The sequence below is a fragment of the Oryza brachyantha genome, chromosome 12 (assembly GCF_000231095.2).
Source record: "Oryza brachyantha chromosome 12, ObraRS2, whole genome shotgun sequence".
NCBI lineage: Eukaryota > Viridiplantae > Streptophyta > Magnoliopsida > Poales > Poaceae > Oryza > Oryza brachyantha.
This window is the reverse complement of record NC_023174.2, coordinates 12598626-12625181: the sequence shown is the minus strand read 5'-3', so window position 1 is coordinate 12625181 and position 26556 is coordinate 12598626. Positions and strand designations below refer to the sequence as shown.

Here is a 26556-nt window from a genome sequence, read left to right as displayed (position 1 = left end):
TCTTCTCGCGGCAGCGATGGTAGTGAGCTTCTGAGTCACAGCCAGTTGAGAGAGAGAGACAGAGTTGTTTCCGAATCCAACGACTCATCGGTAGATGATTATTTAAAATAGTTTTATTTTTTTATTTCTTTTTACTCTAACAGATCATACATATAAGACATGGATAGAGAGAACATGAGTTTCTCTCTACTAATATATACATCTAATAATAGAGTACGAGATAGATGTTTCATTGAAACTCAATTTTTATCTCTTATCCTCTATTTTTTATTAGATAGAGGATGGGATGTAACGCTCATACGTCTAACGTCTTCAGCTCTTTCGCCCTAATCAGATTTGACCCTTGGGTTCTCTGTTCTCGGCCTTTCGTCGTCGTCGCTATCCCGTCTCGAGTTTTGTTGATAGTGTTCCACATGCATTGCATATTGAGAGGATATAACTAGCGTCTTGGGAAGATGTATGTTGCGTGCGATTTTTTTCTTATTTTTTAAATATTTTTAATAAATAATTTTTATTACTAAATATTATATAAAAATATTTTTATCGTATAAAACTTTTGACCACGTCAGTGTTGGTACGTGGCCACGTAACCTGACATACTCGATATTCAATATTTCAGATGTCGCTAATTAAACGACCTTGATAAGATTTATTCCGAAGGTATACTCAATATTTCCGAGGTCGCTAATTAAACAACCGCGAATTATATATTATAGCTCAATTTAAAATAAAACTACCTTAAGCACCAGCCTAGAAACAAAAATAATGTTCATCCGTAGTTTTGATGGAAATATGCGTAATTAGCCTCTTTTAGGTCCGTCGATTATGAAATATAATATGACTCGATCTCATCAATAAAGTGATCCAGAGATGACAACACTAGATACAACGTTTATCTCTATCATCATTGAATGCCATTTGTTTACTTATTAACCATGATCAACATCATCACACCTTTCTTACATGTCACACTGCATCAAGTGGCAACTTGTATCACGTTCCATGTCAATTTGTATCTTAATCATGGCTAACAGGTTGAGAGCTATGACATGACGCAGTCTTTGTCTTCACTCTTCAGCTTCTCTTTTGTCTGTTTTAGTGTTAACTAGCCCAACTGTCAGAATCAAGGCTTGAGTCTAATTCTCTTCTCTGCATGGCCCCAAATGTCAAGTCAAGTTCGTCTTAATCTGATCTAATCCTCCAATGGTCTTTCCATCCCCAGATCAGGTTCCAAGTTGATCATGATCTCCTGGCCGGTTTTATCCTGTCACTCGCTGCATCAAGAGGCAGGCATAGGATTTTGAGACGGGGTATTTTAAATAGAAAGGGATGTCTTTTTTTTTTACAACTATAAGTCTCATATTTGGTATATATAAGAGCATCTCCAATAACAGTATGTTGGGTTCATTAAAAAAATTAGTCCTAAAAATAATCCCCTACTAAAAAAGAAACCCAATTCTGAATACCATCTATTGAGAATGCACATGTATATATGCTCCTAAACTGGGATACTAGAGAGCTGGTACTAGGCATGTGTAAATGTTGAAATTAGATTTGAGAACTTGTTAGAAATATGTTTTCTGGTTTAATTTTTAAAATTTAGTTTTAGTGATCAATTTTAGACCATATAGTCTTCAACTAATAGTTGTATAATGTATAGTACATATGACATAAAATTGAGCATAATTTCATATATTCATATAATTGAGCATATATTGAAATTGATTTACATATAAAAGTAATAAATTACTAATAGACAATGGGTTAACATATGAAATATAGAGGATAACAAAAAACTAGTAAGAAATCTTACAATATAGAGAAGTACTTTCCTATTCTAGATTGCATGTTTAAAAGTAGGGCATAGTATTAACTCTTTCCTTTCCATGTCAACAACACTAACTCATTTTATATAGCATACGTACAAAAGTAAAGTTGGCTATGGTTTCTTCATTAATACTATAAAATAATGAAATATACTTTTTAACTACTTTTCCTTTTAATTTACCCTATGCAACAAAATTTACTTAAATAAATGCTAAGAGTCAACTTTAAATCATTGTCATGCATAACAATATTTTTTCTCTTTTCTCCATGTCATCATATTTGCTCATATAGCAACGGAGAGAGTCTTCGTTTTCTAGTATATAACGTTGTTGATTTTTTTGGTACACGTTTGACCATTCGTCTTATTCAAATATATATTTATAATTATTATTTATTTTATTATGATTATATTTATCACCAAATATTATATTTTAATTATAACTATCATCCGCTGCCGGCTGGAGGCACAAGGCAGCATGCCGGCGATGCGGTTGTGGTGCTGCGTGTTGGACGTAGGGCTGCTAATGGGCTGAATGGAAATTGATTAAATGAGTTGGTTTCTAATTTGAATTACCGTTGGTTGGGTGTAAATGGATTGATCTTCAAATGGTTTGGATTGGACTAGGTTATAGGGGCAAATGGATTGGTATGGACTGGATTCAGTTTGGTGATTTCAGGTTCTAAATAGATTTGACCTATGAAGGACAAACGTACTCTTTTAATTGAGGAACCAATGGATAAGAAAATAGATATATATGGGACCCATATATAGAAATTGATCAAGCACAAAGTTGCTCTTACACATAATAATCATTCCACCAAATTTCAATCAAATTTGATAAATGTTTATAGTGTGGACATTAGTTTTAAAATTTTAGGTGCAAGGATACATACTAAGTGGGTACGTACATCATTTTGCTAGAGTGGATTGGACCTATTTTAGCCAAATAGTTTGGTGCAGATTGGGCTAAATTTAAAGTTGGATTGATCTGGGCTGAATCCTAATGAAGAATAATTGATGCGGGTTGGTTTGGTGGACTGTTGTTGAAGAGATGAATTGGGGTTGATTTGGATCGGATTGGATTCAAGTCCATTAGAAGGCTTAGTTGGACGTGCCACGGTGCCAGTAGACTGCAAACTCTAAAACTCCAGCAGGGCTTAATTACACCTCTGTTAAGCCCACTGAGGCCCAGGCCCAAGCCCAATGAGACAGGGCATATGGCCTACGGCTCAGCCATGTCCTTTCTGTACAGATTGTGTAGGTTCCAGCAGCCCAGAAGACATTCACATCTCCTTTATTCTTCTTTCCACCTAGCCATAGCTATCTCTGTCTATGTTTTTTTTAATTGACAAAGTTAAAAAATTTTATAACCAGAAAAATATTGAAAAAGTTCACAGGAAAGGTAAATCAGAACTACAAAGATTGTAACCAGGAAAAGAAAAATCTTTGAGGGGTCCGTTGATACTATATACTCACTTCGTTTTTTTTTTCATTTAACGTCTTTGACTTTTGGGTTTTGTGTTTGACCATTTGTCTTAATTTAAAATTTTATGTAATTATTAATTATTTTGTTATGATTTTATTTGTTACTAGAGGAACTTTAAGAATTACTTATAATTTTACATATTTACATAAAATAATTTAGATAAGACGAATGGTTAAACGTAGGTATAAGAGTCAACAATGTCAATATAATAGAATTTCTTTCTTGAAACATCTGAGATACTGATCTTCATTTTGGGTTATATTCTGAAAAATATTCCCATTTCTCTGCTTCCAAATGTGCCAATATGCTATGAACATTATCTCCAAGAAACCCTTCTGTCTGAATCTCAACCGAGCTAGAACAATCCTTTGGAAGAGCTATATCTGTCTATGCTACATTGCAGTGTTCCCAGAGCTAATCTGTTGTAGCATTGCACCCGCTCAGATGCTGCAGAACACCACTGGAGTTTGGACAGGCTGCTCAAAGTATGTGCCCGGATCTGTATTTTCTTCAGAGTAGTTCAGAGTTCAGAACAGCGCAGGTTCAGCCATGGGAAGAGCTTCAGAACTCAGAACTCAGGGTTACCCACCAAGATCATTCTCAGGCTCGATCAGGGTTTAAATTGTATTTAGATGATATACCACACCACATGATTAAACACACATGATACACATTGACGCATTATAAATATCATATAGTTTGGCATACATATGTACAACGCACACATCGCACATTGATGCATGACTGATCTCGACCTGCAGATGCTGAAGACGCAGCAGCACAGCAAGAAATATCGATCGATGGATCAGCTGAAGATGAGTCTGTAGGGGAGGGGACAGGTCGCTAGTTGATTAGTTATAAGATAATCGATATGGAGTATATATTAAGCGTGTTGGTGCAGGTGCAGAGGAGAGATGGATCAGTTAATTAGCGGTGGTGGTGGTGGTGGTCGGCGGCGGCGGCGAGGGCGTTGGTCCAGCGGCGGGCGATGTCGGCGGCGATCATGGCGGCGTCGTAGGAGGTGCCGAGGAGGCCCCGCTTGGTGAAGCCGGTGGCGTAGAGGCCGTTGCTGCCCATCCAGCTGTGCGGGAACGCCTTCCTCGGGAACCCGTCGCTCTCGCTGAAGAACTCCTCCTCCTGCATCCCCACACATGTACTCCTCTAAGAGCAAAGCCAACTACTAGCTCTAATTTATTTATAGTCAATCTAATAGTCAATTCATATCATAGTTACATACAAAACATCAATACATGGTACCACATGTCATATACACACTCTGTCTTGGAGTCCGTGTGCAGCTAGCTATTAATTAGTAGCCTACCTCTCTTCTCTCCTCTCTTATCTCTTTAAAATATGCTTATAGTTGGCTTATAGCCTGCTATTGTACCTGCTCTTATGCTGTTGTATATACAAGGAATTGGTCTTCTTTCATCATGCAGCTAGACTGTTTTTATTTTTATTTTTATTTTGCCAATTTTACTGCCTCAATATCGCATTGTCTAAAAATTAAATGGGTCCGTTTAGTGATCAAATGTTTGAAAATTTTAATTCCATCAATCAAATTCGGTCATTGCTGTTGGATGATAATCTGAAGACATGCACGTAAGTTAAAAAGCCCATACACGACCTCCGTCCGAGCCCCATGAATTGTGCACGTGTTTGTTAGAAGAAAAAAATTGAATGTTTGATCAATAGCAAAAGTGAAATTTAAATTGAACTTCAACTTGAGTGGTTTTGACAGTTGATGGGTGCTGGATATATAACAGCTGGTTTTGGAATTGGAAGGAAGGGGTGTGTTTTAGACAAAGACAACAGTTGAGGGTGCCAAATGGACTCATCGCTACTAACATGCACATAAGTCACTACTACATAATACTCCATCCATACCAGTTTGATTATTATATAAGGTATGAATTAACACTAGTACCAAGAATCTATTTAATTCACAGTTAAAGAACGAGAGAATCACAAATCCAATCATGCATGCAAACATGCCAAACAAAAATTTATAAATTACATGTAAGTTAGTTGGATGCATGCATACAAGCATTTAATGTGCTTATAAACCGAAAGTGTTGTGTATATCCCGACCAAGGCACAAAGACTCCATTATCTTATATATGATCAAAATGAGATTTCTTTATTTCTCTTGTATGATGATAAATTTGGGATGGAGGGAGTATCCTATGTTCGCTACTATAATGTCCACAATCAATTGATATATAGTAACATGTAGTGAATTATGACCTTTATTAGATTAATTTGGGATTTATATACGTGCTCTTAGGTAAAGAAAAATAATGAATGGTTCATATAAACTCGATGTTCCTAAATAACTCATGGTATACACCCTACTACACCATCATCGATATTGATATAGCCAGCACAATATAATCATTGTTCCTTTTGCAAGATGCAAACAGAACAAACTGATGCATATACATGTTGATGTCTTTCCTAACCCAATGATTATCAGCTGAAAACAAAACACAGAATCTGGTGGACCACTACACACAAAAAAGAAAACAAATCAAACTGTTCTAGCTAGCTAGAATCCATCACATTTTACCCAATTGAAAGCTCTCATCAACAGTGATGCATGCATGAATCTATACACTACTGGTGAGTTGCAGGAAGGATCAGCATCAGTGCCAAACACACACACTTGAGATCATCAAATCTGGTTAGACAGATGAGAGCCATCAAGCAAGTCATCAAGATGGGCCACCCTACAAAAGGTAGAGTGGGCATGCAGTGCAGTGTGTACAATGCAATGCATTATATTGGGGGTGTGGCAGCAGCACTTGCCATGCACATGATCAACAGATGGGTCCTTACCAAATCATTATGGGCCAGCATGTGCATCACCTAACTCAGTGGAAATGAACAGAAATAAATTAAAAAAACACTCACACTCACATATGTGATGTGATGATGATGAGGTTCTTATTTATATATACATTTTTATATTGCTCTCTCTGTCCTTAAATGTAAGGTATTTCAAGATGAATCTTTAGACATATAGAATCTCTTATATAGCAAGAATTTAATCTTCCTTTCATAGCCCACAGAGCTGAAGTTTCCTGCCTAGCTATACTCCCATTTGAAGGAACAGATGGGTGCTGCCTAGCTAGCTATCTATAGTTGCTACAATGTTAATGACATGCTGCTTAACTACCATGTGATAAATAACTTCTTTCTGGCTAATAGCTCCCTACAAATACCATAAAATTGTCTGTTTTAGCATGAAAAACATGAACAAATTAAGTGTGGACACTGAATTTGGAAGTTTACATGTGTATAAATATTTCTTTTTTTTCAACACCACTACCATGCCTGATGCAAGTAATTAATTAGTGCACACACTCAATTTGTTGCGATTGGATCGAACAAAAACACATTTTATCTGTATAATTATAGCCTATTTCTCTTCTTTTACATATGCCTAGTCACCATTGCATATGGTTCAAATGCCAATATATAAATGAGCTCCACTACCGAACCATCTCACATAACACCAACAACAACACAACAACAAATAAATACATACATACATATATATACACACACATGAGATTGAAAGGAACATGCAAGGTAGCTAGCCAAGAGCCGCCCATGCATCCCGATCCTCAATCAATTAGCTATAGCTAGCTATTGTTCTCACGATCAAAACATTTACAAGCTGACATGCATGACAACCCTACCCTAGGCATGTCTATGTCTATCTACATAGGGTCGACCGTACGCAATGATATATACGCAACAAGATACAAATAAAAACATGTACATGACTAGTAGCTATCATCACGATCACGCACACGCGCACATGCCCAATGAAAAATTGAAAAGACATAGATGCCCTTCTCTCCCGTCTTCGGCCTATCTTTGCCTTTGCCTAGATATATCAATTATTCAATGTTTTTTCGCCTCGAATCTAAATAGGTGACAACCATGATTCAATCCTATCTTTTGAGCGACACTGCCTGTTGATTGTTATTTTTTTTGGATGAATTTCCATGTCTCCATCTTGGAGGGACATCACACCCTCTTGTTAGTATCACTGTCATTGGCCATGCCTTGCTATCTAATACCTTGGTTAGGGTGGCACATACCGTATGTATGCAAGCATAGAGTCAATCTCTGATGTGAAAGTATACAGTGCGTATTTATTTCTTTTTGTGTTTTCTATGTCCTATATACTGCATCTGTTAAAAAAAAACTTTATTTTTGGTTCTGTGTCTAACATTTGACCATCCGTCTTATTTAAAAAAACTCAAAAAAAAATTAGTGACGCGTAAATTACTATTCGTGTTTTATTATCTAATAACAATAAAAATATTAATCCCAAAAAATAAGTAAGATGAAGAGTGAAATATTATATTTAATTAAAAACTAAAAATAAACTTATTTTAGAACAGAATAAGTATCTATATATACTCCCCATGCATCTCTCTCCCTCTCTCTCACACACACACACACACACACACACACACATATATATATATATATATATATATATATATATATAATTCAGTCAATCACTCAATCATTCATGCATGCTACCCATCAATGTTTGTGCACGTCCATCTCTAATAATATTTTAAAAAATCATTAACTATCAAAAGCTTTTAAATTTTGATGCGAAACAAGTCTAAAACGACATGCTTAATGATTGGAGGGACTACATATACACATCTCCCGTGTTAAATAAAAGTGTTTCATACATCATTTCATTAAAAACATATTTAAGTATGTGAAATTATTTTGGTATTTGTGAATATGCTTGTAGCATCGATCACCGGCAATTAAAATGGTTAATTAATGAGACATATATACACATGCACCATGTAAATTAAAGGATGTCGAAAAAAACTGGTGGCACTTAATTAAAGAATTATAGGTGCTTGCAGTACCTTGAGCCATGATGGCACATTGCTTTTGTATCCAGTGGCGAAGATGACGGCGTCGAAGTCCTCCCTACACCCATCCACGAATGCCACCCCATTCTCAGTGAAGCAGTCTATTGCCGGGACCACCTAAAAAATATATATTAGTCCTATCTTTTCGTTTTTCTTATACTTATAAACTAAAATTTAAAGTTAATTTTAAGAGGTTTTTTATTGTAGTTTATTTTCAGCCTTTATCTTAAGATCCCTAAGAACAATGTAAAAAAATATTCATAAATTATTTTTACATGACGTTTGATTTTTTTCTAAATAAGCTAAGATCACCCCTTATCTTTCTAGATTCACTAGGGCCGCGTTCGGCGAGTGAGGCGGTAAGTTAACTTATTCAGCACGAAAAATAGAGTAATAGATTAGTGCATGATTAATTAATTATTAGTTATTTAAAAATAAAATAGATTAATATGACTTTTTAAAATAACCTTTCTATAGAAAATTTTTGCAAAAAATATACCATTTAGCTGTTCAGAATCTATACGCGCAGAAAACGAGAAAGGTAAGATAACTTACCCATGCCTATGAACGCGGCCTAGGTACGACATTGCATCATTAAACTACATATAGGTACACTGACCACTGAACTAGATCAAAACTGCCAGACCAAAATCTTCTTTACATGATGTTGCTGTACATTGGGTTTTGGTGTGTGTGTGTGATATACATGCCCATGCAATTTTTAATTAGTTATAATTTATAAAGATATGTGTGTTGTTATTTAGCTCGTTCTTATAGTGATGTGTTAATTGAGCTTAATTACATGATCTTAATTTCTGAGAGCCCCAATCAAGCACTGGTGTTCAATCTAGCTATATATATACATGAATTGTACCAGTACTACAATTAATTACCTTTATTTCGCCATTCTTGATCTTTCTAAGAGCCCCAATGTCAAGCACTGGAGTTTTCCCGGTGGAGCACTTGATCTGGAGTGGGCCAATCTTAGGTCGACGGAGGCCGTATTTCTCAATGTTTCCAAGGATTAATCTCGAGAAAAAGAGTAGCATTGCATCAACCCATTTTATGGGAAACCACTTGAGGAGGAACACTGAGAGTCCAAATGTTGAGATGCCCAGAATCTCCCTCGGCAGCACATGAATCTGCAAATTAGACCCACAAGAAGTGCCCCATAACTAAGTATATATATTGCAAATCCATAGTATATGCATTTCAATATATATAATTTAAGAGCAATTTTAATATACTTGAGAAAGTATCGGAAGGTATCATATTTTCTAGTATAAAATTTGGTACCTTCAGATACCTCGTATTTCGAGATACTTTCTTAAGCATGGTAAAAATATTGTAGTCCCAAACTACATATTGGATTAATTTCTTTATATATCCATTGTTTGCCGTGATGAAATTAATTTGTATTTTCCATCCATTGTTTGCTACTCAAATTTGGCTATATAATATGTAATTTTGAGTTTTTGACTCATTCGAAAATCCACTATGTATTATCATTCTCATAGTAACACTATTACTAATTAACATCTTCTCGATCGTGTTTCACAACAAAAAAAAAATGGAAAAGGAGGATTCATGAACATTCATGCTAGCTGGTGATGTATATTTCTCATTTCTAGAGCATTCTCAAATTGTGATTTTTTTTAAAAAAAAAGTTGTGTGTTCCCCTGTCACTGTTGTTGTAATTTTCCTTGTTCTTTCTCTGTCTCCCAGTGCGGTGTGAGCAAGATAAGGAACGGGAAGTCTACGGGTCAATGTGGCACCACATAACTATGTATGTACTTCTATGTAACAGCAGGTTACAAGTAGCACACATGTAGTGTACATACTCAGGATACATTTCAGGATAAGAAAAACTGGCCTACTAATTTTCTATGAAACAGCAAGCTACAAGTAGCACGGTATAAATATATGTGTTGTACATGCATGTATGGCTTTGATCCATTTGAGGATAAGAAATTGTGAAATTTTGATATGAAAAAAAACTGATTGTTTATATAGTAGTTTATATTTGAGTAAAGTATATGGCCGGTCCTTAAACTTGTGGTGCGGTACCACTTAGGTCTATAAATTTAGAAAATACACGTTTAGGCTCGTAAACTTGTTTTAACGTACCATCCAGGTCCATGAACTTGTTTTAATATATCATCTAAGTCCATAAACTTATTTTAATGTATCATCAAGGTCCATGAACTCGTTTTAATGTACCATCCAGGTTCATGATTTTAGACATTAAAACGAGTTCTGGACCTAAACATGCAATTTTCTAAGTTTATGGATCTAAGTGGTACCGCGTGCGCCACAGGTTTAAGGACCAGCCATGTATTTACTCTTTATATTTTATTGATTGGATGAAACAACTGTAATTCATGTGAATTTTCCCAGAAAATGGTATATTATGGTTTTCTTGCTATATATGAAAGTGACAAGACTTTATTAAAGAGGGGACGAGGATTTATTAAATAGGGGAGGCAAAAAGGAAAGACACATGTCGGCGACCGAATAAATTGACCACTGAAGAGAACTCCTACACAGAATTACACCCTGGAACATGAACTGAAAATGCTAGGTTTGCTAGCTCTGTGGCACCCTAGAAAGGGGAAAATAAATTGCAAAAGTGCATTTTGGTTGATATATCCTTGATTTGCTTGAATTTTGGTTCCAAATCCTCTACAGTTTGACTCTATTTAGAAAGCCGGCAGCTGCTTTGAAAGGAAAAATGTGATGACTATGTTTTTGTCTCTTCCTTTTTTTCATTTCTGATTACAAGGATAATTAGCTAGTTTAGCATAATTTGTGTTTTAACGTAATTATTCAGTCCATAATTAAGATCAATCCCTTTGTGATATATTTAAATTAACACGTAAAAATAATAAAAATTTAAAAATAGCAATTAAGCAGAAAAACATTAGGGTAAACTGACAAAAAATTGTAATCAAGTTTGCAAGTTTAAGAGTGCAATTATATTGCAACCACACAGTAGAAAACACGTGCGCGCGTCAGTACCTTGTCCCTGATGACCATGGAGGTGGCGGCGCCATTGTTGCAGAGGTCGAGGCTGACCTCCATGCCGGAGTTGCCGCAGCCGACGACGAGCACCTTCTTGCCGGCGAACTCGTCCCCCTTCTTGTAGCTGCTGGTGTGCATCACGGCGCCGCGGTAGGCGTCCATCCCCTCCATGCCCTCGGGCCACGCCGGCTCGGCATTCTCGCCGGTGGCCACCACCAGCCACCGCGACAGGAACTCCGTCTCCGTTGACGACGCCGCCGCCATGGCGCCGGATGAGGAGGAGGAGGAGTCCTCGACGACGGTGACCCTCCAGAAGCCGATGGCGGCGTCGTAGGCGGCGGCGCGGACGCGCGCGCCGAGGCGGGGCTCGACGGCGAAGGCCCGCGCGTAGGCGTCGAGGTAGGCGACGAACTGGTCCCTGGTCGGGTACGGCGGCGTCCCCGGCGGGAACGGCGGCGCCAGCGGCAGCTCGCAGAAGCCGCGCGGCAGGTGCAGGCGGAGCCGCTCGTACGTGCGCTCCCGCCACGACGCCGCCACGCACGCGTCCTTGTCCAGCACCAGCGACGGCACCCCCCTCGCCTTCAGGCACGCCGCCGTCGCCAGCCCCGACGGCCCCGCCCCCACGATCACCGGCCCCGGCACCCACACCTGCCTCGCCGCCGCCCCACCACCGTCTCCGTCTCCTTCTCCGCCGCCGCCGTTCAAAATTATCCTGTCTCCTCCTCCATCTCGCGAGCTGGTTGGCATGGCGAAATCACACAAGCAAATTAAGCACACGACACGAGAGGTAGCTAGCGTGATGAGCTTGTAGTACACATGCACACACACGCAGCTGAGCTATCTAGCTAGCTAGCTACGACTATAGCTACACCCGTCTACACCTATATATACCTCTATATACATGTATTTTTCGATATATAATGTACATGTACAAATATAAATGTGTACACATGCACATGCATGGGCCTACACATACAACTAGCTTAGGTATACCTAGTGGCGGTGTACGTACGTATGTATGGATCTACGTCGTATATGTGTTCACATATATACATACGGTGCAATTGAGAGTGTATGTGTGTAGCAAATATAGAGGGATGGGTAGAGAGATACCGAGGGGGGTATGGACGTAGGTAAGGGTTAGGAGTGAGGGAGGGCATGGGCTTATGATTGGAGACGACGATGATCATGGAGATCTATGTGTACATGCGTATATATGCATGGAATGGAAGGAAGGATCGATGGACACTGATTGCATGGTCTTTTCTATGCAAAAGCCCAACGATATATTTGTAAACGAAAAATAATCTATGAATAAAACTTTAATATGTGCTCTTATCGATCTAAAAGCAAAGACTGAAAAATAAGCTACGATAAAAATAACCTTAAAATTAATTTTAAATTTAAGGTTTAAAATAGAAATTTGGAGCTATAAACATAAGCATAAGCGAAACATAAAGATCTGTATATGAATTCAAGGTGGTGTAAAGTAGAACGTAGAGTGAGGGAGTGAAGGAGTAGGGGGCATGCCAAGAGACGACAAGGATATGTCGTAGGAGTTAATGATTGAGAGGTACCTGTGAGGGCATCGCGAAACCGGGATGCAATTAGTATATCCATCCTAAATGTTTTTTTTTTACGCCGTTGGTTTTTTTATAAACGTTTGACTATTCATCTTACTCAAAATTTTTATCAAATATATAAATATATATATGCATAAAAGTATATTTAATAATAAATAAAATGATATAAAAATAATTAATAATTATATAAATCTTTTAAATAAGACGAATAATCAAACGTGTATAAAAAGTCAACGGCGTCAAACATTTAGGGAAGGGGGAGTAATTGCGTAGTACTAATGTTCGGCGACCTATACGATTTCCGCCGTTGGTATCCTCCGATCTAAATTTTGACCGTTACTGTTAGGTTAATTTTGTTACCGTATTCTTCATACATTAGGCAATTTTGTCATCATTAAAAAATATATCTAGGTACTTACTTAAAATATAAATTTATGCTAAAAATTTGTAGCTCGAGATACATACTGCACACAATACATAAAGGTACCAAAATTTACGAGAGAAACGTTACCTCTGGAGGATTGGTTTATAAGGGTATATCAATACTTTATTTTGATTTGGGTTAATATTAATTGCTAGTTAGGATTTTATCTATCCATTCGATCATATCATTTCCTAGCACATAATTAACAACAGTACACATCCTTTCATAGGTAGATTTTACCCCTCCATCCCATATTGTTTTGACCATTATGTCGCTTCGTGTTTCTTGTTTCTATTACCGTCAAGTGAGACAAGTAGAAGTAGAACGGAACTTTTCAATAAAATTAGATCAATGGTTCAAATTAATTTCTACTGCGCACACCATAGTAGGGCTCAAATTTATAATAGAAAATACAGTACTTTTTTAGGACGATTAAATTTCTCAAAAATAATAGTTGAATAAAGGTTAAAAACGATAAGGAGGGAGGGAAAAAATGACGTTTCGTATATATATAACTCATGTTCTCGATAACATATTGGAGAATCTATCGGTTAAGTTGCTTATCGATGAGAAAACATATAATTTCTCTTTATATGTATTCTCTCCAATTTTATTTTTTTTTATTTGACACGGTTGAGTCTGGGTTTATGATTGACCACTCGTCTTATTTAAAAAATATATAATTATTAATTATTTTGTTAGGGTTTGATTTAAACTAAAAAACTTTAAGAATGACTTATAATTTTACATATTTGAAAAAAAATGAATGAGATGAACTCTTAAATATAAATATAAAAGTTAACTACTTCAAATAAAAAATCGGAGCAAGTACATCAATAGCACTGCCAGTCAATCTCTCCAAGCAAATAAAAATTTTATAAGCGGATAATTTTGTAGGACTTCTGGCTTTCTGCCTTACGATCAATGGAGGGTGGAAAATAAGTTACGGCTTGGCTGTATTCCAAGTTTCCAACTGCATGCGGCTATTTTCAATATGAGATCATATCCATGATCATAAACTCTTTAAAAACAGCCATCTATATTCAACAAAGCTAGATATATATTGAACTTGCCTTCCGTGTACAGTAAGTAGTGAATGCAGCATTTAGTTTTTCATGACCATCACTTTCAAAACAGGGAAGATTATAATAAATCATAAAAGAGATTACACTTGGTGGTGCATCTTCCAGTTAGGTAAATACAATCGTCCTCATGTGAAACTGGTAGAAATGTGATTGTTCCTTAATGACTATTAACGGTTGTGGGGCCTGTGAAATTGTAGTTGGAGACTGTTGGATTAGGGTTGGCATTTGTAGAACTAGATTAACCAGCTGGCTGATTGTGAAGTCAAGTTATAATTTCTAATTGGACGATAATTTTATGTCCTTGAGAAAAGTCAATATACCAAAATTTTCAATTTAAAATGTTTACAATTAATCACCAGCTAGCTGGTTTAGTTCTACAATTTTTCACGGAATTATTTTTTAAAATACCAAAGTTTATATTAAAAAATATGGTACCTCAAGATACTGCATGAAAGGAGGGTAAAATTGCCATAGACTTAGTGATCATCAAACCATGCTCTCTAACTTATAACTGAAATAGATCTAGTGTGAAAAGGGGGAAATATTCGCACTGCAATTTTCGTGGAGATAATTTTTTTTAAGTTTATGGATACCTGTTTGTGAATCTTGGTGTAATTATTGATGTAACCAATATTCCAAGAATATAAATGCCTGGTAGGACAAGTTCTTTTTCTCCCAAAAAAGTCGCATCATTTCTCCAACCATTTGGTAGGGGACATATTATTGTCCTATGACGCAATTGAAGAAGGGAATAAGAACCAATTCCTAAATTTGGTGAAGCAAAGAAGGTGACAAGAGGAATTTTCATGAATGACTTGCATGCTTCCGGAGCTAGCGCGAATAAAGGCATCAAATTGGTACCTAAGCCAAAAAAATATGCATATGCAAAATTCCAAATAATTAATGTGATTTTCATGAATGACTTGCATGCTTCTGGTCTCTAAATACATCATAGGGAGCATCATATCTAATCATAATGATTTGAGGTAAAAGCTGATCCAGATGGGGTGTGTGTGTGTATATATATATATATATATGCTCACATGCTGTAAAGAAAAGAGAAAAATGGGGCATGCTGGAGAGGAAAAGAATTTTTTTGACCACAGATATATTAAGTCATGATTTGAATAAAAAAAGCATGAAATGTGGATTTCAAAGCAAAAAAAAAAAAAAACAGACTGGTATGGTAGGACAGTGGCAATGAAACTAACAACTACCTAAAAATAGTCTGGTAATATTAATTTTTTTGCAAAACATAGTACAAATATAGACACAACCACTCCTTTGAGTGCACACACGCACACACTAAATCACATCATAAGATAGTAAGGAGAAATTAAGTCGAATTTTATACATAGGGAAGGGGGGGGGGCTAAATCTTGGCGACTAATTTTCATTTAATAGGTTATGCATGTCATTGGCATGATTGTGCAAATGGAGTGTGTAGGGGAGTTGGGGGCCTTGGGGCTCTGCTGTTACCCTATCGCCTTTTGAATCCAAATGTTTTTTTCCTTTTTTTCTTTTTGCTATCAGCTTAGCTTTGAATAGCTTATGTTTCTCAAGATGTTTGTCGTTTGTATCAAAATGAGAAATGGTCTGTTTTTTTTTTCAAACCATGAAGATGGTTTGAAATTATTTAGATATTATATACTTATGAAAGGAATCCACTATTGGTATATTGCTGGGAGGTTTGAAACTCATCAGAAATTCAGGCCTGAATGAATCCAACTCCTGTAGTAACAGATAAATGTCCACATTATGATGTTAACCAAAAAGTTGGCCTGGGAGCAAACAGCTGCTTAATTAAGCTCTTTACAAGGAAGTCAAGCTGTCATCCAAACTTCTACAAGCACATGGTTTTTGTGCAATTCATGTATGCATCTTTTCCTCATGATTTATTTCAATTAGGAACAAAGTGATCAGTTGTATTAACCTTTTGCCAAATAGACCATGGCCTCTAGCTTCTGCACAAGTTGTCAAGGAAAATTCAGACTCTCAGTTTGGTTCTTCCAGGTCCCAGCAGCTACTTCATAGAAAGCTAGCCTTATCTTCAGTACAACTGAATTCATCTAGGATGTATTAGGGTGGGCAACAAGATGAATATCAGCATGGGTGAGATTAAATGATGGCTGGTACTATCTGCCAAACCTAACTTCAAGATGAGAATTGAGAAACAGTATCAAGCATGCATGTACAGCATACATATGTATGTACTGGTTTATTAGACTATTACATAAGTTGTTTGGATGAGCTCTACATGGACCTTGGATGGTCCATGGGCAAATCTTGTAGAAAAAACATATTTATGTCCATGGTCCATGGACCTTGGATGAGTTCTTGGATGGTAATAAGTACAGAATTATCAATGGAGTTAATTTTGGTTTAATGCATCGTGAGATAATTCTGAGAATAGCTATCAAGATATGTATACTTCCTCCGCTTATTTGACATTTTTAAACTCAAATAACATAGTTAAGTCTGATCAAGTTTATAGAAAAACGCAACAAATATTTTTAACACGAAACAAATACCGTACCATCAACATATATATTAAATGAAGAATATAACGAAACTATTAAAGCCGCGTTCGGTTGTGATTTTGATAACAGGTGCGGAAAACGTAGTAGCATATTAGTATATGATTAATTAATTATTAATTATAAAAATAGATTAATCTAAATTTTTAAAACAACTTTTACCTATAACTTTTTTATAAAAAATATATTATTTAACAATTTAGGAAGCATGCACACAAAAAAGATGGATATAGGCTAGTTACCTAGCTTGCCGAATGCAACCTAAGGTGGTATTTAGTTTGCAAAAAAAATTTGCAAAATCATTACATCAAGTTTTCGGATACATATTGAAGTACTAAACGTAGTCTAATTACAAACAAATTTTAGATTCCAGCAAGAAACTGCAAGACGAATCTTTTGAGCCTAATTAACCCATCATTAGCACATATTGGTTACTGTAGCACTTATGACTAATCATGGACTAATTAGGTTCAAAAGATTCGTCTTAAGATTTCTTCTGTAATTATGTAATTAGTTTTTTGGTTGATCTATATTTAATGTTTTATTTAGATGTCCAAAAATTTAATGTGATATTTTTGAAAAAAAAATTTAGGAACTAAACAAGGCCTCCATGTACGAGTAGACCAGGGAAATATTCTTTTGCAGTTCCAGTGTCGCCCTTTTCTGTCAAATCTGTTAGGCAAGGTGAACTGATGAATTGTGAACATGAAACATCCTAATTATAGGCTGATGAGATGAGGGCAGTCATTTCAATCTGACCTGATAAACACCTCTGAGAATGGAAGTCCAAAGGCTCTTCTCTAGCTTAATTAGACCAGGGTAAGTAGCAAATCATACCCTAAACAAATAGATCTCAAGGAGATCAATCATTCCGTTTTAGTTGTACATCAACCGTCAATTTTGGTAATCTCATTCGTTGCATCTGGTTGCAAGATAATACATGCAAAATAGAGAAACCCTGAGGATGCTCTTTGTAGTATTGCTTCCTCGATATTTAAGTCCTACATATTTAAATGTACAACCCTACGACTTTTGTACATCAAGTTTAACCATTAGTTTTATTCAATCATTTTAAAACATTGTTTATTTTTTGACTTGTTTTATACATGTAAATACTTTAAGCACTATATATATTTTAAATATTTACACTAATTTTTGAATAAGTTAAATGATCAAAAATCGAATCTAAAAGTAAAAGCTACTCCCTCCATTTCGCAATGTAAATCTTTCAAGCATTGCCTAGATTCGTATGGATGCTAATAAACCTAGACACATATATAAACTATATACTTTTATCGATAAAATGAATTTAGGCAAAACTAGAAAGACTTACGATATAATACGAGGTAGCATATACATTAAAATATAAATGTTATAATACAATGAATTCGGCAACCATTTGATTTGACAGTGCTCTATGAACACGCCCTTTTTCAGCATCTCCACTGTTCTCTTTTGTAGAGCAAATCTACTATGATCGGTCGTCGGGAAATAAATTTAAGAATAAAGAGACCCGTTCAGCTCAAGTATGTTGCATAGTATGAACGTCTTATCTCTTTGTTTATGCTTATAAGCCAAAATTTAATTTTTTAACTTTAAATTTAAAATTAATTTTGAGCTTTTTATCGAAATTTATTTTTCAGACTTAGCTTTAAATTACTAAGAATACGTATATACATTTTTTATTAATAAATTATTTTCCGTTCGTAAATACGTCGTTCAGCTTTTTTTATGGAAAAGGCCGAACAAATACCCCCAGCGTACATGGAATAAAGTTAAGCGCACTAATTTGTGTGCTGCTCCCTCCACATTTTAACATATGAACTAACTTTTTGACGCACGTTCGATGATTCATACTATTAAAAAATTATCTGCAAATTACAAAAATATAAAATATAATTAAAATACATTAATAATAAACCTAACCATAATAGAATAAATAATAATTACGTAAGTTTTTTGAATAAGATAGATGGTTAAATATATATCATATAAAATCAATAGCATCGTCTAATACGGAGAGAGTATTTGATAAAATTGCCAGTCACTCCACACTCATAAACCTACAGGACACAGATTTGGAGCTCTACGGACTAGTGGATCCCAAACTTTAATGGGCCGGATATTGGGCCGTGGTATGATTGTGGCCCACCCAAACCAAACGAATGCAAACAATAAATGGTTGAAATGTAAAATTGGGATAAAGAGAGAAAAATTACAGATATCAGTAAGGGTGCCTCAACGCGGCATTTCGTCGAGCATATGGCGGGCGCCGGGCGGGCGGTGACGCGTGGGCGAGCGGATGGAAGGGACTGCGCCGCCGGCCGGCGTGACGGGGAGCGCGCGGCTAGCGAATGCCGGCGACGGCGTGCTCGCCGGCACCTAGTTCCGAGCAGAGCACCGGTGCGCTGCGCCTTATCTCTCTCAACTCTTCCAGACGCGGCCATTGTCAGCGACTTGAGCTTTGGGTTTGGGGGATTTCTATTTGCCTTTGGCGTAGGGGCATTTGGGTTTTGCGATGGGAGGAAGCCGTCCGGTGAGGTGGAGCAACGGGGAATCGGAGCGCCGTCGAGCTGCAGAATTTCGCGTTCTGGTCGCCGGAAAATGGTGTGCGTTTATTCGAAATGTTGTGGCATTTTCTCCTGCTTGTTTTTATCAGCGCTAGCGACAGTGACATACTACTGACAATCTTTTTTATTGATATTTGGATTTTTCCTGTTTCCAATTAATCATAGTTCTGCCATGGATTTGGTCCAGCACTGTTTTTTTTTTTTCCTACAGTTCTAAAAAATACTTGCTCTGGAACTTAAAATATTTGGATCTATCTCACTCTGAAGTACCCAGATTTACTTACTCGCTTCGTTCTAAAAACACTTTATTTTTAACCATTGCATATAAATCAATAGAAACCCAGAAGGACTAAAATAATATATTTTTTCAAATCCAATGCATTTGTTTCTAACTTTTTCAAATGGTGATGGACTTATTTTTCATTTTATGAAACTCCTATGCAATAATTAATTAAGAAATAAAGTCTTTCGTGTGAGGGAGGCAGCAGCTAGCAACACTGTTTCACTTTCATCCTCACCGGCATCGCATCTGCCTGATTTCTGCCAAGTTGTTTGATAGTGGAGCACGACTGATGAAAGTGTTCACACTCTAGTGTTTACTACTTCATCCTAAAAAAATCATCATAGAAAAGACTTTATTTATAACCTACCTTATATATACTTATACAAAGCTACAAAATTTAAAATGCTTTTTACTTTTTCAAACCCTAATATATCTTGTTTGATATTTTTTCAAATCCGAAAACAGTTTTTTCCTACTTTACCAAATTCTGACATAATAATGACTTTATTTGGCTTAGGCCCCGTTTAGTTCGCAAAAACTTTTTTCAAAAACATCACATCGAATCTTTGGATACCTAAATGAAGCATTAAATATACATATCCATTAAAACTAATTACACAGTTATACGGGAAATCATGAGACAAATCTTCTAAGCCTAATTAGCACGTGATTAGCCATAAGTGTTACAGTAATCAATATGTACTAATGACGGATTAATTAGACTCAAAAGATTCGTCTCGAGGTTCCCGGCGGAATCTGAAATTTGTTTTCTAATTAGAGTACGTTTAATACTTCACATGGGTGTCCACAAACTTGATTTGATGTTTTTGCAAACTAAACAAAGCCTAAGGATGATGAGCTAAAAAAGATGTATTTTTTTTTTACAGAGGTAGGTATATCCCACGGAGCAAGCTGCCACTGGTATAATCTGATAATGTGTTGATGGCAACGCACAGGTTAGAGCTGCTTGGAACATTGACGGACTCTGAGCGTTGACCTCTAAAGCCTCCGCTCGTCTCCTCCCATCCGGTGCATGCGTATCTTTGTCTGCTCGATCTCTCCGGCATGGCGCAAGATGCTGCTGTTTTCGTCGGGGTGAAAGTTGCGGAGGCAGCGATCGGGTATGTTGTGAACAAGGCACTCGATCGCCTTCCGCCGGAGAACGAGGATCTGAAGACGAAGCTGAAGAGCAAGCTTTCTCATATCCAGGCAATCTTGTATGGCATCACTCTACAGAACATCCAGGACAACCAGGGGCTGGTTGCATGGATCTGGCAGTTCCGAGATGCCATGGAGGAGGCCGAGGATGCGCTGGATGAGCTTGACTTCTTCGATCTGGCGAAGGTCTGCAATAGGAAGGTACGAGCATCATCATCATCATCCTTGCTCAGTAACTTAGGCAGGGAATTGTGGCTGTCTGTAAGTTCTGGTAGCACCAACTGTAGAAAGAATCTCGAGTGTGCTCTGATGAGGTTGGAATCTGTCTTTGATGATGGCGCAAATTTCCGATTGGTTACTTCCACTTCACATGGTGAAGGGCGCAGGCAACATACAACTAACCGGAACGAGACAACGAGAATGTTAGCAAAGCCTGTATTTGGAAGGCAGAGGGAAAAAGATGAGATAATCGAATAGCTGGGCGTTGAGTCTGCGGTGATTAGAGATAGCAAACTTTCAGTGTTGGCAATAGTGGGTGGTGGTGGTATGGGCAAAACAACGCTTGCTCAGTTTGTCTGCCAAGATCAGAAGGTTCATGATCATTTCGGGGACATGATTATCTGGGTGCATGTTTCCAAGCAATTTGAACCTGTAGATTTGTTGAGAAGGATGCTGGAATCTATTAACCCGAAGAAACCTACCGTGAATACTTTGGACATGCTTCAATTGGACCTCACTAAAGAGTTGGTTACTAGGAGGTTTTTGCTGGTGTTAGATGATGCATGGGAGGATGGGGCAGATAAGAAATTGGGGAAACTTTTAGCTCCCCTCAGAAACAGTGCACCAATGGGAGGTAGAATCTTGCTAACGACCCGAATGAGGTCAGTGGCTGATGCTGTTGAACTCCAAATGCGACCAGATGGATATAAATGTCTTGAGCTGAGGGGTTTAGATCACAGAGATATTATGCAGATCTTTAACCATCATGCATCTCATGTCTTGTGTCCTCATGAACATGTTGAACTGCAAACCATAGCTGAAATGATTGTACACAACCTTGGAGGATGTCCATTTGTAGCAGAAGTAATTGGTCAGTACCTGAGAGACAACATTGATCATATCAATTGGAAGGACGTCTTAAATCAGAAGGCACCTCTAACAGACCAAATTGCACCAAGGGTTATGGATATTCTCAGACTGAGCTATGAAGATCTAACCTCAGAAGTGCAGCTTTGTTTTCAGTACTGCAGCATATTTCCATCCCATTACAAGTTCAGGATGGAAGCGCTTACTGAGATGTGGGTGAGTTCAGGATTGATACTGCAAAGCACGGAGGGTAACAGTGACCAGGAGAAGATTGCTCGGGAGCGCTTCAATATTCTTTTGAGAAAATCATTCTTTTCATTGATACCCAGAGAATTGCATCCTGATCCTTCTGCAGATTACTATGTCATGCATGATTTGATTTACGAATTATCACGTCTTGTTTCTAGCGAGGAATTCTCAAGATTTAAAATCACTGAATGCACTACTGCTGATGTATCTGAAAGAGTACGTCACTTATACATTCAAGGGATAAATTCTGAGGCTATCAATGTTATTTCCAAGTCCAAGTACCTCCATACTCTTATTATAGTGAATGAGGAATGGCCACTTAAGCCAGAACTTGTGGGTGAATTTAAGAAAGCAATAAAGAACATAAAAAGATTGCGGCTCTTAAGGTTTGATGGGAATGGATGGTTTGACATGAATGATGATATAGCTGAGCTGAAGCACTTAAGGTATATCTGTATGTCTACTACTAACAAAGGCTTGAATAAATTGTTTCAACTCTACCATCTGGAGGTCCTTAAGCTACTAAATATAGAGGGAGAAGAACAGGCAATTGTTAGTAATATATGTAACCTACCTAACTTGCAGGAATTGTATCTTCCAAAACTTGCATTATCCAGAGTCCCTCACATTGGAAGACTAACTAATCTTCGAGAGTTGAATGGGTTGAAGGTGAAGGAAGAAGAAGGACACAAAATATCTGAGCTGAAGGACTTGAATAGCCTTCGAAAAGTCTTTGTGTTTGATGTTCAGAATGTGAGCAACTGCAGTGAAGCTTCCTCTGCTGAATTGAGCAATAAGAAGGATATGGAACTATTGTCTTTGGAGTGGTCTAATGGACATATCAATGAGAAAATTCTTGATACACTTACTCCTTACAATTGTATTAGGCATTTAAGTATTTCTGGTTATAAGGGTCATTTACCTCCGGTGTGGATTCGAAGAAAGTTCCTTACCAAATTGGTAAACTTGAAGATTGTTGGGTGTGTCGAATGGGATGTCTTCCCTTCGCTTGGGAGTCTATTTAGTTTGAAGCATGTCTTACTGGAGGACCTATCAAATCTGACATGCATTGGGGGACCTGATGGTGATGGATTGCCTCCATTCTTGGTTACCTTAGTTGTAAAAGGGTGCCTAAAACTGTTGAATCTACCTCATCTACCTTATAGTCTAAAGCATTTGGGGATAAATAAAGTTGGAATATATTGTCTGCCACCCAGTAACCAGAAGCCACTGCAAAACGTTTCAGCAGTTGATCCGCAGCTGTGCAGTATTCATGTGGATTCTTGTCCTAATCTGTTTTCCTTTGGGTCATGTATCATAGAGGAGGAACATTACAGAGCTCTTACCAGACTGAAAATCGTCTGTTGCAGCATGTTGAAGAACCTTCCAAGTGAAGAACATTTTAGAAGAATATCCACACTGGAGAGTATTGAAATTCTTCAATGTCAGAGTTTGTCAACCTTGGGTGGCCTAGGAGCCCTTTCTTCCTTGAAACTACTGAAAATACAGCAATGCACTGGTCTAACTGCTACATCTTCACGAATTCCGGTAGCACCGGCTATACGTTGTTCTCTGGTGCTTGACAACCTTGAAATTGATGACCATATTTTACTTCTTCAGAATCCATTGAGCAGCTTCTGCCTCACGAGAAGACTTATTATATCTGATGGATCTGAAATGCTTGCGTCGCCTGAGGAATGGTTATTGCAAAATAGTTCTCAGTTGGAGCATATAGAAATGAACAATGCAATGCTGCTCAAATCACTGCCATTGAGCATGGACAATTTCAACTCCCTGAGGAGTTTGGTCCTGCATAATGCTCCCCTCCTCCAGTCACTTCCTGTTATGCCCCCCAGTCTGTGGGCTCTTCGAATAAGTGGCTGTTGCGCTCATTTGAAGAATGAGTGTAAAATCCACGGCTCTGAGTGGGAGAAGCTATTGTCAATCCACAATGTTCGAATAAACTAACATGCTAGGTATGAATATTTCCATTTCAACAGTTACCTTCCCTGATATGTCCCGTCTCCTTGCTCATTCTTGTTAGGTTTTTATTTCAATGACAATCTTTTCTTTCTCTCTCTCTTTTTTTGGAATAGGCGAGAAAATATTCCATCTTGCCCTAGAAGAGATGAGGATGATTCCTAACAGCAGAGAACTTGTTTGGAAAGCTGGGATTAGGCCAAAATACAGGCCCGTTTGTAGCCATGACGAGGACAACAATCCTGTCAATTCACAGGGAAGATAAACTCAGCACAATTCTAGAATTTTTGGTGCATGTTGTATGCCCTATCAAAGATTTTATCACAAAAATATTGAACCATGATTTTCACTCTACTGAGCAATTAAACTCATGCGATCGATTCCACTATATTAAAGTTGTTTGTCTAATAAAACTGTCATGTGGGCGCGCAGTTCCAGCGTCGCAACAAAGGCAAGGGCACGACTAATAGCAAGTAGGCGCCATTTTTTTTGGAAGAATCAGGAAAAGGAAAGATAGATTTAGGGAAAGCTAGAATTAGGGACTAAGATTCCATGTTTAGAAGGCCTAGAGCCTATATAAAGATTTTAACTAGGGAATACTAGAACTAAGCAATAACATATCCTCTTCCTAATTCGTCTCTTCTCTCCAAATCTGCCTCTTTCACTTTTGCCAAGTCCGGCGACCAGCCAGGCGATCCGTCGGGTTCCCGCTACGAACTGCATAGTCGGGGACCGGCTATCTTGGGCACCAACGTCCTTGACAACTTGGTATCAGCTTCCAGATGATCCTCTGCCTCCACCTCGCCAGCACGCCGCGCCCCCGTTGCCTACAACATCGGTCAACTCCATAGCCGATCCCACATTGGCGGACCTCGCCGCAATCTGACGACGGTAGTAGCCGCACTTCAGGCCAAGGTCGATGCCCTGCTGCAAGAAAGGTCGTCTTCTTCCTCTATAGCCGGTGGCGAACACCACAATGATCACTCGTCGTGGTTCCAGAAGCTCGATTTCCCAAGTATGATGGTACGGATCCACTCACCTTCATCAACCCATGTGAATCCTATTTTCATCTGCAGCGCATCGCCGACGAGGAGAAGGTTTGGATGGCCTCGTACAACCTGCAGGATGCCGCCCAATTGTGGTTCATCCAGGTGCAACGCGAGGAGGTCGGTCACCCGCCATGGCGCCGCTTCACCGACTTACTCCACCTCAGGTTTGGCCCGCCCCTCCGCTCCAATCCCCTCGGGGAGCTGATGGCCTTGTTGGGTTTGGCCCAAGATTAAATGGCACACTCACACAAGTAGCAACTCACGCGATGACACACACGCACGAGTAGAACAATTTGCAGTGGACACACACGATAGATTGAGAATGGCGACACATGCACACTCAGCTTTCTCTCTATGGCTCAACCGGGATGAACACAAAGAAGCGCACACAGGTTTTTGTAGCAACAAATGACTGAAACCTTTTCTCTGTTATTCACCAACTCAAACGAAACAATTACATGATGCATATATAGACCCAGGCGACAACGTGACGCACACGCCGAGCAACGACCTGTGACAGAGTCTCACGCACACGTTCGCATGATCCACACATGCAGAGCCACTAACTCCTGCATGCCATGCATGCGTCCACGTTTCTTGCATGTAACGGCTGGCCTCCTAGCTAATTAACCAACTAATGACTTATTCTCTCAACACATACAACACACGTATGTGTCAAGTGCTAACTAGCTAGCTATCTAATTGACTCATGAATACAACATGTGCTTAGCTACTGAATTAACGTGAACACATCACGTTTAACTCCCTACCACGCGCATGCTCATGAATCACTCGTCTATCCAATATGCAAGACTAAAGCATGTAAGTCATGATTGCTGCTAACAATTTCCCCCCAATCATGACTTGCAAACTTCACGGATCATCAAAGGAGACACGGCTCGTCGTCGGCAGTCGCGAGCAGCGCCTGTTCCTTCCTTGGCTTGCGGCAATCCACGGCGATATGTCCACGTATGCCACAGTTGTAGCACTTCACTTTCTTCCTGTCCAACTTGCGCTCGTCGTCGTCGGAGTCGTCACTTGCATCATCGTCGCAGTTGTTGTCACGGCCACAACCACCACCGTGGTAACCACCTGCCTTGCCGTGGCCACCACCACGGTTATGGTTCTTCTTTTCTTTGAGTGAGAGACTCTCCAACTGTGCACGAGTGAGCAACAAATGCCCATCTTCATTTTCACGGCGCCGACCCTTCAAGGATTCCTCGAACGCCCTCAAACGCCCGATTGCCTCCGTCACGGATATCTTTGACACATCACCCCATTGCTCGATGATGCCAACA

General features: G+C 38.3%; 1 protein-coding gene and 1 pseudogene across 1 annotated transcript; one reads left to right on the top strand and one right to left on the bottom strand.

The window, feature by feature from the left end:
- Positions 1-3609: 3609 nt before the first annotated feature.
- LOC102713975 (indole-3-pyruvate monooxygenase YUCCA1-like) lies at positions 3610-12009 on the bottom strand. The gene is made up of 4 exons (XM_006664526.3): positions 11252-12009; positions 9127-9375; positions 8228-8350; positions 3610-4451 (listed from the first exon to the last, which is right to left on the bottom strand). The coding sequence occupies exons 1-4, from the start codon at positions 11999-12001 to the stop codon at positions 4242-4244; spliced, it is 1332 nt and encodes a 443-aa protein (XP_006664589.2). The 5' UTR covers positions 12002-12009; the 3' UTR covers positions 3610-4241.
- An 8726-nt stretch (positions 12010-20735) lies between these two features.
- Positions 20736-25065, top strand: LOC102713704 (annotated as a pseudogene).
- Positions 25066-26556: the final 1491 nt, after the last annotated feature.